This window comes from Plodia interpunctella, chromosome 9, assembly GCF_027563975.2.
Source record: "Plodia interpunctella isolate USDA-ARS_2022_Savannah chromosome 9, ilPloInte3.2, whole genome shotgun sequence".
In the NCBI taxonomy this organism is placed as follows: domain Eukaryota; kingdom Metazoa; phylum Arthropoda; class Insecta; order Lepidoptera; family Pyralidae; genus Plodia; species Plodia interpunctella.
In genome coordinates, this window is record NC_071302.1 from 306,575 (window position 1) to 323,758 (window position 17,184).

Sequence of the window (17,184 nt, forward strand, 5' to 3'; positions counted from 1 at the left end):
TTTTTTGTTTTAACACATTATTACACATTATTACATTTAAATCAAATTTCGGTCTAAATGGCGATTAGACCTTTGAGCCGAAGGGTGTCGATTGTTTAAATTTCCCATTCGATTTCAGCATGTGACGGTGTTGTTTAGGCTGTAAGCCGAGGTCGGCGTGTCCACACAAAGCCTGGTCGAGCATTGTCGTGTGAATGTTGTAGGTTGGGCCAGCGATTGCCAATTTGTGGGTCGCACTGATTTGAAACCGATCGGTTGACGAACCGCATCGGTTTCAATGGACATTGTGATTATTGTAACCATTCATATATTATAACAAATATTGTATGTGGGTATTATTAAATGTATCTACACTTCTTTAGAAATTTCGTAAATCTAGTTTTTTACGTTTGTTACATTGACGTCTTCTAACAAGCTGCTAGCTGAATCGTGAAGGTCGTTGATTCTTCACCTGCGCTTTGGACGATAAGCTTAGTTCTGACTAAATTTTTGTCGTAAATGCAGATTTTTTAAATTGAAAACAGTTTCCTTTATTAATACATTAAGTCTATTATATCATCGTCCTTTATGATTTTGAAACGCACAGGGAGTGAGTTGACTTTGATTTCCAAATAAATGTTTTTGAATCACGCAATAATAGTGCGCTCCAAAGAGTCGAAACTTTATTCTCATTAAGTAATGTGGATCTTCAAACAACCCCTTCGCAGGGGTGCGACTGCGCCCTTTTGTTTGTGTTTCATTATTACTGTGTCAATGGAGAATAAGCTGCGCAATGAGGGATTCGTTTGTTGTTTTAAACTATTTTCTCTGCAACAATTGTGGCTAATACAATTGTCACTTGTGAGAAGCTATTTTTATTATGAGAATAATTTGTTGTTTTTAATAAATCATTTTTGATTTTTGTAAGAGTGTCTAAGTGTGTGAATTCGTAAACTTATATTACAGAAATACAGGTACCTACTATTTCAGCATCCCATCTCGATTATGCGTCCTAAATCACCTTCTCTTCGTAATCTCTCATAATGTATGCTGTTGAATGTACTACATACGTAAATTATGATTTCTCATCATAATTCACGTATGTAGTATATTCAGCACCCTAAGTCCCATTCAACAGTGTAGTGCTGACACGACACTCCTACTGACAGTGTGGGCGCGTGAGTTACTTGATTCGTGCAATGAGTCACCAACATAGGACGATGTGCTTTAAATTCTGTATCACTTTCTCATTAAATCTCGAGTTATAGTCACGAGGATTTTCTGTACATTAAGCTTAACGCTTGTGTCCAATATTGCTAGCAGATGTTCTGTTATGTGTTACGTGCCGAAAAATAAGATATTCAATAAGGAAAAAGCACAAGCTTGCAAGATTTTACTCACACTTATAAGGAAAGTTACATAAAAGCTTGTAAAATTTAGTAAAATGGATAGGAAAGATATTTATTTTATTCTTGCAAACATTATAGAATTCTCAAGGCGAGGAATAGAATTTGAATTTGTAATGAACTCGAACTACGCGAACCATCGACCGGAGCGATTGAGTTATAAATTAAAGTAATTTATGCCAAAGTTCAAGCTACTTAAAGGGCTTAACAAAAATTACTAAACGGCCTTCAAACATGCCAGAAGTTCTTTCCAAGGCCAACTCGGGAGCTTTCCAACTCCGTTTGTTTCTCGCAACAGGCTCAGAGTTTTTTAATTGGACTTGTTCAGTAGTCGACAGTCAGATGTCTTGGGTATTTATGTCGGCAGGCGCTGACAGACTTAGCGGAGTACTTGGAACACTCCCACGGTGTTATTGTTGAAGATTCGGAGAAACGAAGAGTTATACAATATTACAAAGTATTCTGTGTAAAAGTATGAACATTGATATTCAAATTTTAACAAGTCTCGATTAAGAATATAATATGACGCATCACTCTATGCATATTGTATTCTAGGTCGAGACGTGATAAAGTTCATTAATACACATCATTGTAACTAATTTAACATAATTACCAGAATTAACACCAAATTTCTCATAAAAACAGAATACCATGCTCTTTGATTTACTTTTAGGTTTATGACGAGTATGTCAATGGTAGCATTTTATAGATTAAAAATTCATCGAAATCGTAGAATATAATAATGTATGTAAAAATGCGGGAAATTGATTCTATACATTGAATGAACGAAACGAAGATTATTCTTTTTTTACAAAATTAGTATTTTTAGTTGGCAAATTATCTGTGAAACTCTTCAAAGGTTTGAAATTAATATCATAAAAATATGTCTAGATTGACAATTTCCTGCGCTTTGAGTCTGAGGAGTTGGATCTGCTCCGACAGCGTTTATAGACCAAGGTGTGGTGTGTCAGCTATTTTCCACGTCGAACCTAATTTGATGGGGAAAAATCCCGATGAAGAAAATGATGAATCCTTTTGAGCTTGGCTTGAGTAAACAGTATGGACTTTTAAGTATTGCTGAGTATTAGAATATAGGACAGCGTTCGAAATTTCAGATTCTTTCTTCATTTTTAATTTATTCAGATTTGAAATTCCAAAGCTTTAACGTGTAATCATTAAACAGTTATTATTTTTAATCTAAAATCAAACTAAAAATATTCATAAATCATTATGAGAAATGAAGATGATACGACGCAATATATTATGTTTTAATTCGAAGTTGCTTCTCACAAGATGTGTTTGATAAGGAAACTACGGTTTGATGGTTTTTACTATCGAACATTTCATCAGAAATTCCAAACGAATGATTATAAACGTAGAAGTTAAACACAAAAACTGTTTTTAGAGCTGCTACCGATTGGATCTGATAACATATTGTTAGAATGATGGTGTATAGAGCGGAATTTTAGAAAAAAGTGTAAATTTATAGAACATTTAATAGTTTCTATCATTGGTTTTTTTTACATTATACTTTTGTGTAAACGAACTCATTACTATGATTCAGAGCTTTGTTTTTGGTAGACAACTTTATGGTCGTAGAACTACAAAAACAAATCAACACAAGTTTAAAGTTATTTATGGCTTCTGGGTATATAATATAATGAGAGAAGTAATATATAAAAGTATAATGAGAGAGATCACATGAGAGAGAGTGAGATGAGACGTAAGAGAGAGGTTTGCAGACTTGTTCACAGTATTCTCTTGCTCTACATTACAACCAAGCTACACTAAGCCTAAGACCAAAACGAAGCAATAAAACATATATTAACCTCATCATTCCGGGGATATGAACACAAATTAATAAATCACGGCTTTCGGATTCGAACCCGCGGCCCACGCGGACATTCCTTCATTAACATACCTTCCGATGAGCTCTCAATCGAGCGGCCACGGAAATTGATTCAGTCAACACTCTGTTAGTTGGAGTCCCTTTAAGACTAATGACTCGAAGTTAATAATATAAAATATTATTTTATCTGTGTACAAAAACTTTATATGTAAATTTATTAATGAAAATATATACCGTTTAATTATTTTCAGATTTAAAATAGTCAAAACATGAAGTACATGACATGCCATCTGAAGATATGTAAGCAGGAATAGTCGGGAACACAGTAAAACACGCTCGTTCACTACGGAATTTATTGCGGATCTTGCAAAAATGATAATCTAAAAAACTCATGGTTATAGCTACCATGGCTATGTGTGTAAATCCACTGATACATGTGTGTAAATTCTCAATTATTCACTGATGACCAAAGTTATGGTGTAGTGGTACATAATTTTGGATGTTCAACTAAATTGTTACTTAAAATATAAATCAAGACAATGTTGAGACAACAACACATCTCTTGAAGACATTTTACCTTTAAAATATTTGTAATATATAATATCTAGTCTACCTTGCTATTTTTATTTCTTCTTAATAATTTTTTTGTCAGTTTATTAAAAATATAATCATCGTAATAATTTGGAATGAAAATAAAAGTTCCACAGAGAGCGCACCCTCTCAACTAAACTGCCACTCGGATGTGGAGTTTATTTTCAAAGCGCTGATACGTTTAGTGCTGGAGGCAGGATCAGATGTTAATGGCCCGACGAAAGTGTGATATGGTTTTAGTGAATTGATAGTCAATGTTTCACACAATTGGTGTTAATGTTTTTTCATTAACTTTGTAATTGAGTTTACATTGTATGTATGTATGTTAGCCGTTATTACCGCCACAAAGAAATCCATTCAGGGCCATTCAATTTGTTGACTGTATTATGACGTCTATATATGAAAATATGATTTACAATTTAATATTGTTCTTTTCATCATACCAAATTTAAGAGTTATTTATGCGAAGTAATGGAGCTCGGGAATCGATTGTTAGTTTTGTAAAATATTTGGTTATTTAATACCTACTTTAGGTCTAATCTAATTTAGAATTGAGAATTTTAAAAAGATCAAAAATAAATACCCTATTTATTTCTTTACTTTTGCAGTTATACAACAGCATACCTACATGAATGAGAAAAGCTTATAGCTATACAAACAAGACAGCTGTCTTGTTTTCTTTTAAATTGTTTCGCGTTGACGTATATAGTGTACGCATTGAAAGGATCGTATTTGATGATAATGGCCTGATGACAGGGTAACTACGTGTCATCAGTCGCGAGTGAGATGCTTCGAATCGTGTTAATGAAATGTGTGATGAAGGGAATATGAATGTCGGATATTGGTTTAAATAGGGCTTAAAATTCCAAAGCCACCAACTTTGAAAAATCATTTCTCATAAATCTTGATAAGAAACGACTGTATTTGTCTACTGCGTTGTCACGGAGTAGTCTCACTTAATAAAAATTCAAAAAATAACGAACCCAAAAATATTTCAAAAAATAAAGAAACATTTTAAAAAAATATTTGAATGTTTACTGGCCGCGGTGTCGTCGTCTTAGGTGCGCCCGGCAGAAGAATTGATAAGATACCTGGAAGATCTCTAAAGGACCGACTGGCTTTAAGTGACACAGAATAGAAAAGATTAGAAAATTCTAGTCTTGGAGTCCAAGATCCTTTTCTCATCATTTCATCATTCATTAAATCATTTTTTGAAATCAGTTTTTTTTTCATTGAAGTAAAGATACAAATATATGTTTTTATTGTGTTTTGAAGCACTTTGGTTTAGTATAAATTAAAACAATTCTTCAAAACACAAAAACAATGTCAAATTCACAGGAAACATTTTAAACATTCTATTGTATCATCAACTATTCATTAAAATTTAAAAGCACCGAAGTAGGCACTTATTTTAAACTTTTCTAGTGTCATCCCATTCAGCAGTAGCATTCACGTGTGACGTTGAATGAAATTGAATGAAGCGTGTGTAAGTGCATTGAGGCTTCCTGTATTGTGGGAGATGCGCTTAATAGAAAAGGTGACGCACCAAAAACGCACAAAAGTACGCTTTTGAATCGCGCAAAATTTCAACGGTTTTAAGATTGAGAGCTTATAAAAAAGGAAAAAAAGGTTGATAATAAATAATTTACTCGACAATAGTAATTAGCATGAGAATATTTTTAAATGTTAAATTGTAATTATTGTCAATATTTTTTCTTCCTAGTTGTTACGTTGTTTTAATTTTATTTTTGTAGGTCAACTGCACTCTGAAGCCTGTCCTAAATAACAAATTACATCTATCGTCAAAGTATCTACTATTAACCAAAACAGATCTAAACCAACGGAATTAGCAGTGATTTGTCGAATGGCTGTGAGACAGAAATTCCGCGGGTCTCAGGAACTCTTCCATTAGAGACACGAGCTCCAAATCAATTAACTGAACACCACCGCGGATGGATGCGGCTCAAATACACAAAAATATATTATATGTTTCATCGTAATCATTATATTATATGTTTCCGTACTTTTAGTTTAGATACTCAAAAATTTTAGTTAATGGACGACTTGGACCGTATTAAAGTTGGGCTGCGGTGCCAATAGCAGCAAGAGTTCTTTGTAAATTATGTTTTTATATTTCAATTGTATAATATAAATATAATAAACGGTACCTACTTTCAAAAAAAATCTACCAGAGTCAAGCCAACTGTTTAATATTTAGCATGGATCTGGTTGTGGGAGTTATGCAAACAGCAGAAAAAAATATTACTTACAAACATGAACGTGTCACGAACACACATTTGGCCTTTTACTCCTTGATCTCGCATAATTTCCTACAATGAAAAAACATAAATGAAATAACAAATAATACTCGTGTTGTTGTGAGACCAAGATCTAGCTAGGTAATTAAAACATTTTGAATCCCAACAACATAAACTCGCTTCATCTCCTACCCTGCACGGTTGTAATCCAAAGCGGCATAACTTGAAGCAAACGGTGCGTGGATTCCTCCGGGATCTGCGGTCCCGAATCCCGGAGCTAATGAATAACCTTCATTTGTTCTGTCGGCGGCTCGTCGCGTGTTATGTCGATAGTCGGCGATCCAAATCAACGGCAGCTGAGAAGTCAAAGTGTATTACTTTATTATTCTTGAAGCGGTTCTCGAGAGTTTCAATTCCATTATATTTTTCTTCTTCTCTTCAATATCTATTATGTTGTCTTTTTCGAATTCCTCTAATCTAACCACTGTACTGCGAATTTCATGTACTTTTCCAAAATGACCGGGACTATTCGGTCAGAATTTGGAATGTCTTTCAATAACAACATTCAGATCAAATTTGGAAATTAGCTCGAGAGCTTGAGCTCTGATATTACGGTATTTTATGTACTCACCGACTATCTACAATAGATTCCTTTTGCATCTAAATCCGGAGACGTGTCACGGCTATTTTCCTCAGAGGGATCATTGATTCCACGCCTTTGTTCTATCTGTGGTGTGCCGTTTCCACAGGACGTTCGATAGCAGTATATTGATTGGGTGAGAACGCAAAGAATACTATGATGGTGAAGATTATTTCTGCAGAACCACTTAGTAATATAGACTTAAAATTAATCATTGTAATGATTTTAATGGAGATTACAACAAAACATTTAGTAACATATTATACTCTATTCAGTAACGAGAATAGGACAATCTTTAAGGTAGAAAGAACACTTTATAAATCATTCATAATATTAAAAGTAATAGTAGGTAATATCTAAAGGCAAATTAATTAATGAAAATAAATATTGTTTATTGTAATATAATAGGTAAGAACGAGAAAATAATAACAAGTTTAAAAAAGTCTTAATTTACTCATTTGAAATTAAATTGATTATTTAAAAATAAATGAAGTGCCAACTGAATCCTTCAAATGGACTACAGTCAGCACAGATCAAAGCAATGCAAACGAAACGAAAAGAAAATAAATCTGTTTGAATGTAACGTCGAAACGCCTCAATTTACTCAATTTGTCTTAAATATTTTGGAGTGTGATTCTGATTCGCCCGTATTTCTTTGATCAATAGACGTTAATTTCCTTTGGGTATGCAGATGGGGGTCTGAGAGAGCAAACATTCAATTAGAGGGTCCGCCCGGCTGTTAGGAGTTCACACACGGTACGTAAATACAAAACTGATGAGCTGAGTTTTAGAGATTGATAATTGACAAATATGGAGATGCGTGAGAATTTATTCTGGTAAACCAACTAGCTCGTGATTGATCGATTAATGTTGAGTACGTGTACACAATACTGTTTTCGAAGTAAGCTTCTATGTTCGTCATGGTTACTTTTGTCTTCATTTTCTTCTGTTGTGTTATCTTGTTAAAAGGGTAGATATAGTAAACCTATGTTTACCCTATGTAACTTGATGAGAAGATGTTGGGTAATCAAATTAGTATCAGACTGTTATTATTTTAACAGCTTAAATATAGTTTATTGAATGGTTATTACAATAGTAGAGTCGTAAGAGGCTGCACAGCTATCAAAGATTACACCAGCGTAGTAAGTAATAAAAATTAACCTAACAACTTAACAATCACTCAAAGTTAAGGTCTTAATTGTACTTGTACTTATCCTTTTGTGTAACGGATTTTCTGCACGCCCTATTAAATAAATAAATAAAGATAAATAAAAATGAGAGGATATTAATATCAACCACTGCATAAGTAAGACCCAACTCTTACATACAATTTGAATTGAATGAAAATGAAATACTTTGATGTGATTATTATTTAGTATTAGTGTCGAAGACAGTTTTCGAAAGTTATCAAATTACATGGCTCCTGGTTTTAAAGTGGAATAAAAGTTTTTATTTACTTATTTATTATTCAAACATATTCTAAATTTACAGGTTGAAATTCTAAATTTACAGGTTTAAACTTAATGCAACAGAAAAAGCAATATTACATATGATTCAATTATTTGCACTATAACTTATTACCCCAACTGCAACCTTTGTAAATTCACACAGAATACACTGAAAGTTAAATCAGTTTTGCTGATAAGTAATCATCAAATAGAATTTATTGAGATAACGTTATTATTTTTGAATTAATAGACTATAGTTATTATTATTTTAAATCTTGTAAATAATTTAAATGAAAAAAATATGAACAATACAGAGTATTTCAAAAATCCTTTGCGTTCGGTTGAACCTACTTTGTCTGTGGTTATCGTATTTAAACAGTTTAGAGAAAAACAATCCTTAAGTTAATTTATTTTTGATATACTCTTTTGATAACTATTCATTTGTAATTAAAAATATAAAACTTTAGCAGATTTCACAGTAGTTTGTTCCAGTTGGCCCGTATTCAGCTCTAAGTCTCTGTAAGTTTCCTTAAATTTGCGAATTTTCCGTTTGTCTTCATAGTTCTGATTGAGCGAGTTGTTTGCGCCCAGTCCGCGTGCCCGGTTAGATAACGGGCTGGAATAACCTTTGGCAAACATAATTTTACTTCGCAAATACTTGCTCTTGGTATCGCCTTAGGTATCGCTAGCCTTTTGCCCCGCGGTTTCTCGCCACTTTTAATTTCTGTAATTTTATCTTTGTGCATATCGGCTTTATGTTAAAAGGTTTCATTAGTATTAATATATGCATGATTACATCTTTCGATTAAATTATTATAATTAATAAAATAATGAACGGTTATTTGTTTGATCATTATAAACCCGAATTTCTGATTGATGAATTTATTTATTAGAGTATATTAACCCAAATGTTATTGTAATTATAAGCAAGAGTATATAAATAAAAGAAATTAACATTTTTTAGTGATTGAAGACGTGAGATTTAGCAATATAAATGGGTTTTCTTACTCAATAAATTACAAGTATTTTTAAAATTCATTAACAATAGACTGAGTAAAAATTACTCTCTCTCTCTCTCTCTCTCTAGGAAATTTAAATATAAGAATTAATTAAAAAATCATAGTATTTGAGAGAAAACCTTTCTCGATAACATTGACTTAGCCCCTAATCATAGTTCAGTTTGAACAACAGATTGGGGTGCAAACATTCCAAATTAAGGCGAAACAGAACCGGCTGAGGCAAACACACTTTGTAAACAAGATGGAGCCAGAGAAGTAAAATTACGACTAACACTAACATTGTTACCGCTGACCTTTTACACAAAAGTTTACAAAGTCCGAGTTCCTTTAACCCTAATATTAGGTTAATTAGTTTAGCAGTTTTTATGTCTTCGTCTCCTGACGATATTATTTCTAAGAGAGTTAAAGACTCATCACTTACAATACCGATTTTTTTCTATTATTATTATATATGAAATTATATTAAATAGGTTATAACGTTATCATTATTGGTTTCAAAATTGGCAAGCTCAATTTCATGTTAAATAATGATTTATTTAACATGAAATTGAGCTTGCCAATTTTGAAAGAAAACTTAATTATTTATCTTGTAATAATTTACCTCTTACTACATAAACCGAACAATCAACATGTTATTTATTGGTTGCAGTCTCAAATATTACAATACACAATAATGGAGTATCATCAGAGGTTTAGCTCGTGTGTGGTCTCGATCGGGATTAACGTCCCTAATAATGATTAATACGCTTTGATTACATTGAGAGCGGCTAAATTTGACTAATGGGCTGAAACCAAGCATGCCAGTATGCCACATATTGCTTTTGTTGCATTTCCCTGTTTGGTAACGGTACAAACGTCTTGAGAACTGTTCATCATGAATATTACAATAGAAACAAGTTGGTAACGTGTAGAGTGGGTTGCGTAGTCAGTAATGAAATAAGAACATTATTTAAATAATTTAAAAAAGCATTTTTAAACTAGCATCAATTTAATTGCAACTGCTATTATTTTTAATCGACGATAACACAAGATTTTTATTTCTTGTAAATAATAATTATTTACGAAAAATTGTATTATCATTTTTTCAAATCAGTTTTGAATTGGACATAAATTTGGAATAGTTCTGATTTGTGTTCAATTCAATACTAATTCAATGGTATTAAACAAAATGTACTTATATAGGTACTGACAAGCTGATGAACATAATTATCCCAAATCTGTGAAAAGCAGCCATAATGACAACCAACTATTGAATGCTTGTCCTATTGCTAAACGTCCACTTATCAATGGGTGGTCAATCGACCGGCAAGTCCTTTCCTCTTTCAACATAAGGTCTATTTTAAATCAGCAAACACAAGTAGAGTTCGAATAATCCGAATAAACAGTGAGGGTGCCGTCATATGCACACGCCACTTTTATCGCCTCCGACCACCGTTAGTATTGATTGGCTAGTTCCCACGTTACTTCCCCCAATTTACTAAAATAGCTTTGTTTTCCAACATAAAAATATCAAAAAACGTACGCCAAGGTACGTTTTTTAAAGTCATCGAAGTAAATTCAAAGAGGGAAGGTATTTCTCGCATTCAGACCCTTAAATAAAAGTGTCACCCTCAGGGCACTCGCACCAGTGGCGTTTATCATTTTTTCGATCAGCCGCCTGATAACCATGGGGTTAGTGACAGCTTTCAACCCCGGATTAACTGGGGATTGCGCCGGAGCGAGAAAAAATTTAATAGCTTTTTAGAGACCGTCTTTGTAGCCACTTTGATTTAAAGTCATATTAATTTACTAAATTTTATATAAGGAAATATATAATATATATTAGGAATCTCTACCAATTTAAAAAGACTTTGATTAAACTATTTATTGTAGATATTAATTCAAACTAATAAATCCGAAATTGAAATGATTAAAAGGCATTACATTTAAATATTCACACGTGCCAAAATGTTTAAATTGTCTGTTAACATTGTGCGAACAATTCAAATATGTATGCGCATTATTTATCACCTTTGTTATTTCAGCGAATAGCAATTAGTGGACAATTTCACGACCATTTGTAATGATAAACAATAATTTATGCCATCAATGAGTTGGATCAAAAATTCATGAATGTATTAAGGATACAAAGACACAGATAAAGAAGAGATAATGAAACAGATGAACTGAATGGCGGGACTTCGGCAAATATTGATAAAAGTTGATCAGATATTGACTTCGGTGAAAGTCGTGCAACGTGCTTAATCAGCGATTGAATTATATTGAAATAAAGTTATTGTATTCTTGCTAACCATAATGGCATTTATAAGAAAATATAAGTATAAAAAAATCATTCAAATCTTTTTCTAAGGTCGACAGTTTGTTATTTTAAATACGATGTTTGAACATCTATTATTATCATCTATATATTCTAAATATTTTTATTGAATAAAGAAATGAAATCACAGACAGTCATAATTTTGATTGCACCAATTTTCAAATACAATAACTAACTTAATAGTCACAAACCTGGTGGACATCCACAATCTCCGTAATCCCTGATGCTCCTCCTTGATCTCCAGTACTCCGGCGGCGGTCGCGACAACACCTCTCTCCTCAACCTTTCCACGAGTGGCTGCTGCGGCTCCAACACCGCACTTCTCAACGCTAAATGCTGCTCCTCCAGCAAGGACAACCGATCCTGCAAACCTTGCTGCTTGTACAAGTTGTATCCGCTAGATATTAGACTCATAGCGCACGCACACCATAACACAACGCAATACGTCCACGGATCTGCTGGACATCTGTCATCACATCTCTCTGTCTTCTTCTTCGATTCTTTCTTCTCCTCTTTCGGTTTCTCCGCCTTCGCCGTTGGCGATTTCCCTCCCATTTTCAAAATCATCTTAGCTATCTAAGGTAACGAAAATGTCAATAATATCATCTTCAGTACTCCTATTTACTAATCTTGATCCATATTATGTTACATCGCGCACAAAAAAAAATCATTCATAAAAATTAAACACAACACGAAAACACAAAAAAAAAACTAAAGGAAATGCGAACTTGAATTAATTTAATGAAAACAAAGTTGAAACTGAAATATTTTCGAGTTTTGATAAATCGCGTTCGTTGATCGTGTTTGAATACGCTAGATCGCGGTAAAATGGCGTAGACACATACGCCCGTTCGGGTCGGCGACTCGCCTCTGACTGAATTTTGAGCAGAAAAGTCCTTTCTCGCTCCACGGGACACGGGGCGCTGCGTCGTAACTTTGATATGGGGCTTCTTCCTTCAGAGTTGTTTAGCGATACTCGCTTTATTTGTGCGTGTTATTGAGGAAACACGTTTTCTTTGATAGAATAATCAAGAATTGGGCTTCTTCGAATTTCACTTTTAGCGGTAAATATTGATGTCTTTAGCCATTTTCTTTCACTTTTAACGTTTGGGTAATATTCTATATCTTTATGTACAAATATATACCTTTTCTTCTTCTGGCGTATCGATCGAAGCTATTCCAATAATATATTTAAATTTCCCTGAAAAGAGTTCTGCCATGTTTAGCGCCGCATCGGTAACTGTCATCAGGTACTCGTGAGTAGCAAGTAGGATTAATTTTATATAAAACGAAAAGATAATAATACAATCTTTATTTGAAGAATTTATTGCCAGATTAATGTTATTAAATTAACATAATGAAGCATTTACCAAAATTCACAATAAAAGTACAAAACATAACACACTCGTAAATTGTATGTCCAAAAATGCACCAATGCGCTAACCGGCTCAGCATTCAAGAGCCAAGAATTTCAATGCGTTGCAATGCGCATTTTATTAACAGTGGGTGAGCAGACCGCGTCTACTCCCGTTTGTTCCCAGGCTCATCCCAACGATAAAAAAGAAATTAATAAAATTTTAAAGTTTTAAAACCATCGCTTTATGTACGTAGACTTCGTAAATTGTATATTTAGTTATATATGATAGAAGACAAAACTGTGAACAACCTGTACATTTGAAAATGGGAATGGCCGACGACCATGCGGAGTAGAGACTAAGTAAACAATCGGAGAACGTTCAAATGAGAGACATGACAATGGAAAAAATCTAGGAGAGGTAACTTCATTTGAGAAAACATTGGAAATATTTTTTGAATGGTGATCATTGTTAATTTTGTCCCGCTCCCAATAGGGATTGAATCTGAGGGACAGGAGAAATAGACAGCAGCCGGGATGCACAAAAAGCGGAATGAAACACGCCAAATTGGGATGCGACGCTGATCCTGTTAGCCTGCGAGGGAAGTTATCGAGCGTGAACGGGTTTCTTTAGATATTTCTTCTGACTTGCTTTAGGAATTTGTTTCCTATAAGGAATAACTAGTTTCTCGACAGCCTTCGTTCTACTTAAGGTATGAAAAAACGATGTTCCGATTAATAATAATCTGCTAAATAGTCATTTGTTGCATCAGTTGACGCTACATACTATTGTAGCTGAAATTTTAAAATGTGGCTTATTTTTACATGACTGGCCAAAAAAAGGAGTGTGAAATTTTCAGAATCCATATTTTGTATGCATACTCTATTCTTTGCCATAGATTTTACCTCCCAATACGACAGGACCTTTGCCTTGTTCGCATTGACAAAGCATCGTTGGAATAAAACATAGTACTATGAAAACAGTGAAATAAGGTGTTCGATATAATAAAAATCCCAGTATGAAGCTTCGAACACACATAGGGATCCTGTTACTACAGATATTTTTTAAAACTTAGTCACTTATTCGAAACGCGAATAAAACCCAAACAGTCCTCACCATGTTCACATCTACTCACACCACTGAATCCGTTAAATATAATATACAACAATGTCTACCAGCTTCCGGGCACACAAGACAACAAGTCGCGACTAAGAAGATCGTAAATCTATGCAAAGTGAGATATGAAGTTGTACAGGGCTGTAAACGGCGACAGTAAATTTCCACGAGTTTTTCAACAAGTTTTCGGATTTACTGCCGAAGCTGAGACCGTACCGGTCCGGGGGCTGGAGTTTCAGGTCAGGGTTGGTATTCATATTTGATAAAATGCTATTATATACTTCGCGAATTTTACGCATGCAAATAAATAATTATGTATATTTTCAACAAGTTAAACACAACTATGATGAAGAGCACTATATACCTAATTTAATTTAAATGTGTACTTAATTGACTGTTCGTCTATTCTGGACATATATGTTAGAATTATTTTCAAAGTAAAAGGTAACAAAACATCACATTAAGTACGATCGATCCAATACTTAGTAAATACATATAAGTGTACGTTTTTCAAAAATAGGCTAATTTGAAATGAGCTAATCTGAATACTTTGGAAAAAGTTTCAAAAAAAGAATAAAATAATGACGGTAATTTCAAAAACATAAAATTAGCAATTGAACTGAATAGCCCAATCAAGGCAGCCATGCCTCGCCGCGCGACAATTCATGAACCAGCGGAAGTGGCTCCGCTCGCGCCCCCATTTCGTTTATTTGTTGCCCAAAACGCCCTAACGACTGCTCCAATTTCGATACAAACCATTGTGTTTTAACACCTGTCGCAAATATACATAATATGTACTTGGACGACGTAAAAAGATTATTGTAAATATACAAATCTCAATCATAAATTTGTGGCACCGAATAATTGATCAATTACAAGGATATTAATTATCGTTTTAGTTAAATGACCTTTGTCTCTTCAAGAACTCTTTAAATCAATTAACATGCTTACTGTTGTGTCTCACCATACCTTTGATGTATTTTTTTTTTGTCAAATCAAATTTGATTTGACAAAAAAAAAACATCTAACGTGTGTTTATTTTAACCTAAGCTACTTTATACAGCTAACATAAATTAAAACTAATAAGAACAAATTATTTAAAAAAAGGAAAACTAATATTTATATTATAAATATTTCCGATATTATAAAGAATATGAATGGAATTGATCAGTTACATGGGTGGAAAAAAGAAGGGAGACCTTTGCCCAACTGTGGGACATGTCATATCCAATGATTTTAAAAAAGAATGGAAATAAGAATTTTACTTTATTATTTGATTTTTAAAATATTATATATTAAACATCTAATCGTATAAGTTGTTTAAACAATAACAATAAATACTAAAGCAAGAACTGAACAATACAGTTTTATCAAAAGCTATTCAACCCATATTATTTTCCTCAAGTTTCAATAACAAAGTCATTTTTAAACTGACTATCCCCGGCGGACTAAGTTTAACGGCAGTTTGAGGCTTCGAGCGTTACTGGCGGCCAAAGAGATGTTATAGGGCCAACCCGGGCCAACCCGGGCCAACCCGGCGACCGCGGGCCAACTCGCTTCCTCGGATTTCCCAGGGCGCCGCCATAATCATTATCCAAACAGAACTTCGCGAGTACAACAAAGTTTTGCGGGTCGCTCAATTATTTAAAAGACTGCATGAGATTAAATTTAAAAAAGCTGAGCTATCAGCGCGTATTGTACTATGTGGAGAATACGGAAAAATACCTTATATTTTTAATCAATTATATAATCAGATCACTACCGTCCAAATATTCTTATTATAGTGACTTTGAGATATATTGGCTAATTACCGACTTTGAATATTAAGTTGGTACCTCAAATGTTACACATAGAGCTATTATATCATTACTAATGGTAACGATATACCTAGGACCTATCATAGAATGTCACGATGGACTTGAGTTAACATACAACGACTGGGTAACGCGCGTGGTCTTTTTTATGGAATTGTAAGATTATATAAAAAAATCAAATATGCAGTTTTTTTTTCTAGTTTTCTTCGAGCACAATCGTTGTGGACCGGCAATGTAACATATCTGTCCCCTCCATGACGCGTGTCGGAGGGGTGTCTAAACTCCGCGTTTGACGAAGGAGGAAAGTTTAAATTAAATTTATAGACGCGGAGCAGAGACGGATCGCCGCATGTCCGCGTATAGATTTAGGGCGTCCATTTTTTATTCACCATCGCATCTGTGATAAAAAAGTGTTTAGGTGGATATATTGTTTTTGTGTGAAATCGCGGAAGATTTTTTCACAGTAGACTTTAAATGATTCAGATGGTATAACCAAATGTTAATTCAAGATTGTGGAGAAAATAAACAATGATTTAGATGTTGTTTTAAAGTGAATATGAAGTACTAGCACAAGAGTCAGAGAAACAACGTTATAGCTAAGCACTAGCATAGTCCATCATCTGAGTCTGGAGGTCATATCAAACTTAAATTACAATCGCTGTAAATATAGAAACATTTGATTTCCAATTAAGAGGTAGTGACGCGAGCGGGCGCTCCGCTGATCGTAAATAATAGTAATAACGCTTTAGAGTGACCATTTAGATCCAATGCGGTTTGATAAGGCGTGGCGGGTATTAAAATATTTAGGATTCTATGTGAGTATTAAGTATCATTTGGTTTAAGGGTATGGGTATACAATTGCATCTTTGGAGAGATAAACGTCTAATCTAGTCCGGTTAACGCTGTAAGAAGTTACGGCAAAACACTCTCATATATATTCCACAAGAAAATTAACCTTTAATATATTACATATTATTAAATTAAATATATATCTATAAATAAATATATTAGGACAAATCACACAGATTGAGCTAGCCCCAAAGTAAGTTCGAGACTTGTGTTAAGGGATACTAACTCAACGATACTATATTTTATAACAAATACATAAATAGATAAACATACAAGACTCGACCCAATCAGAAAAAGATCATTTTCCATCATGACCCGACCGGGGATCGAACCTGGGACCTCTCGGTTCCGTGGTAAGAACCTTACCACTGCGCCACCGAGGTCGTCTGTATTTACGCAAAGCAAAAATACACTTAAAAACGTAAATTTTATAAAATATAAAATCGATATATATATTTTAATATGATATGAAATAAATACCTAGTACTCGCTCACAGATATAAGAACAAATGTAATGTTCTTATATCTGTGTACTCGCTGCTA

The 17,184-nt window shown here is 33.8% G+C and overlaps 1 protein-coding gene across 14 annotated transcripts in view; it reads right to left on the minus strand.

The window, feature by feature from the left end:
- The window catches only part of LOC128672643 (uncharacterized protein), a 315,359-nt gene that overhangs the window by 160,759 nt on the left and 137,416 nt on the right, over positions 1 to 17,184 (minus strand). For 9 of the 14 annotated variants that reach the window (XM_053749932.2, XM_064436151.1, XM_053749937.2 and 6 more), the window contains exon 1: positions 11,699 to 12,394. The exons of 3 other annotated variants lie outside the window; for them this stretch is intronic. In XM_053749932.2, coding sequence (XP_053605907.1) covers positions 11,699 to 12,074 — 376 coding nt within the window. In that variant the 5' untranslated portion in view covers positions 12,075 to 12,394. Of the gene's footprint in view, positions 1 to 11,698; positions 12,395 to 17,184 lie in introns of those variants that run through there. 2 more of the 14 variants (XM_053749927.1, XM_064436157.1) reach the window with 1 other exon arrangement.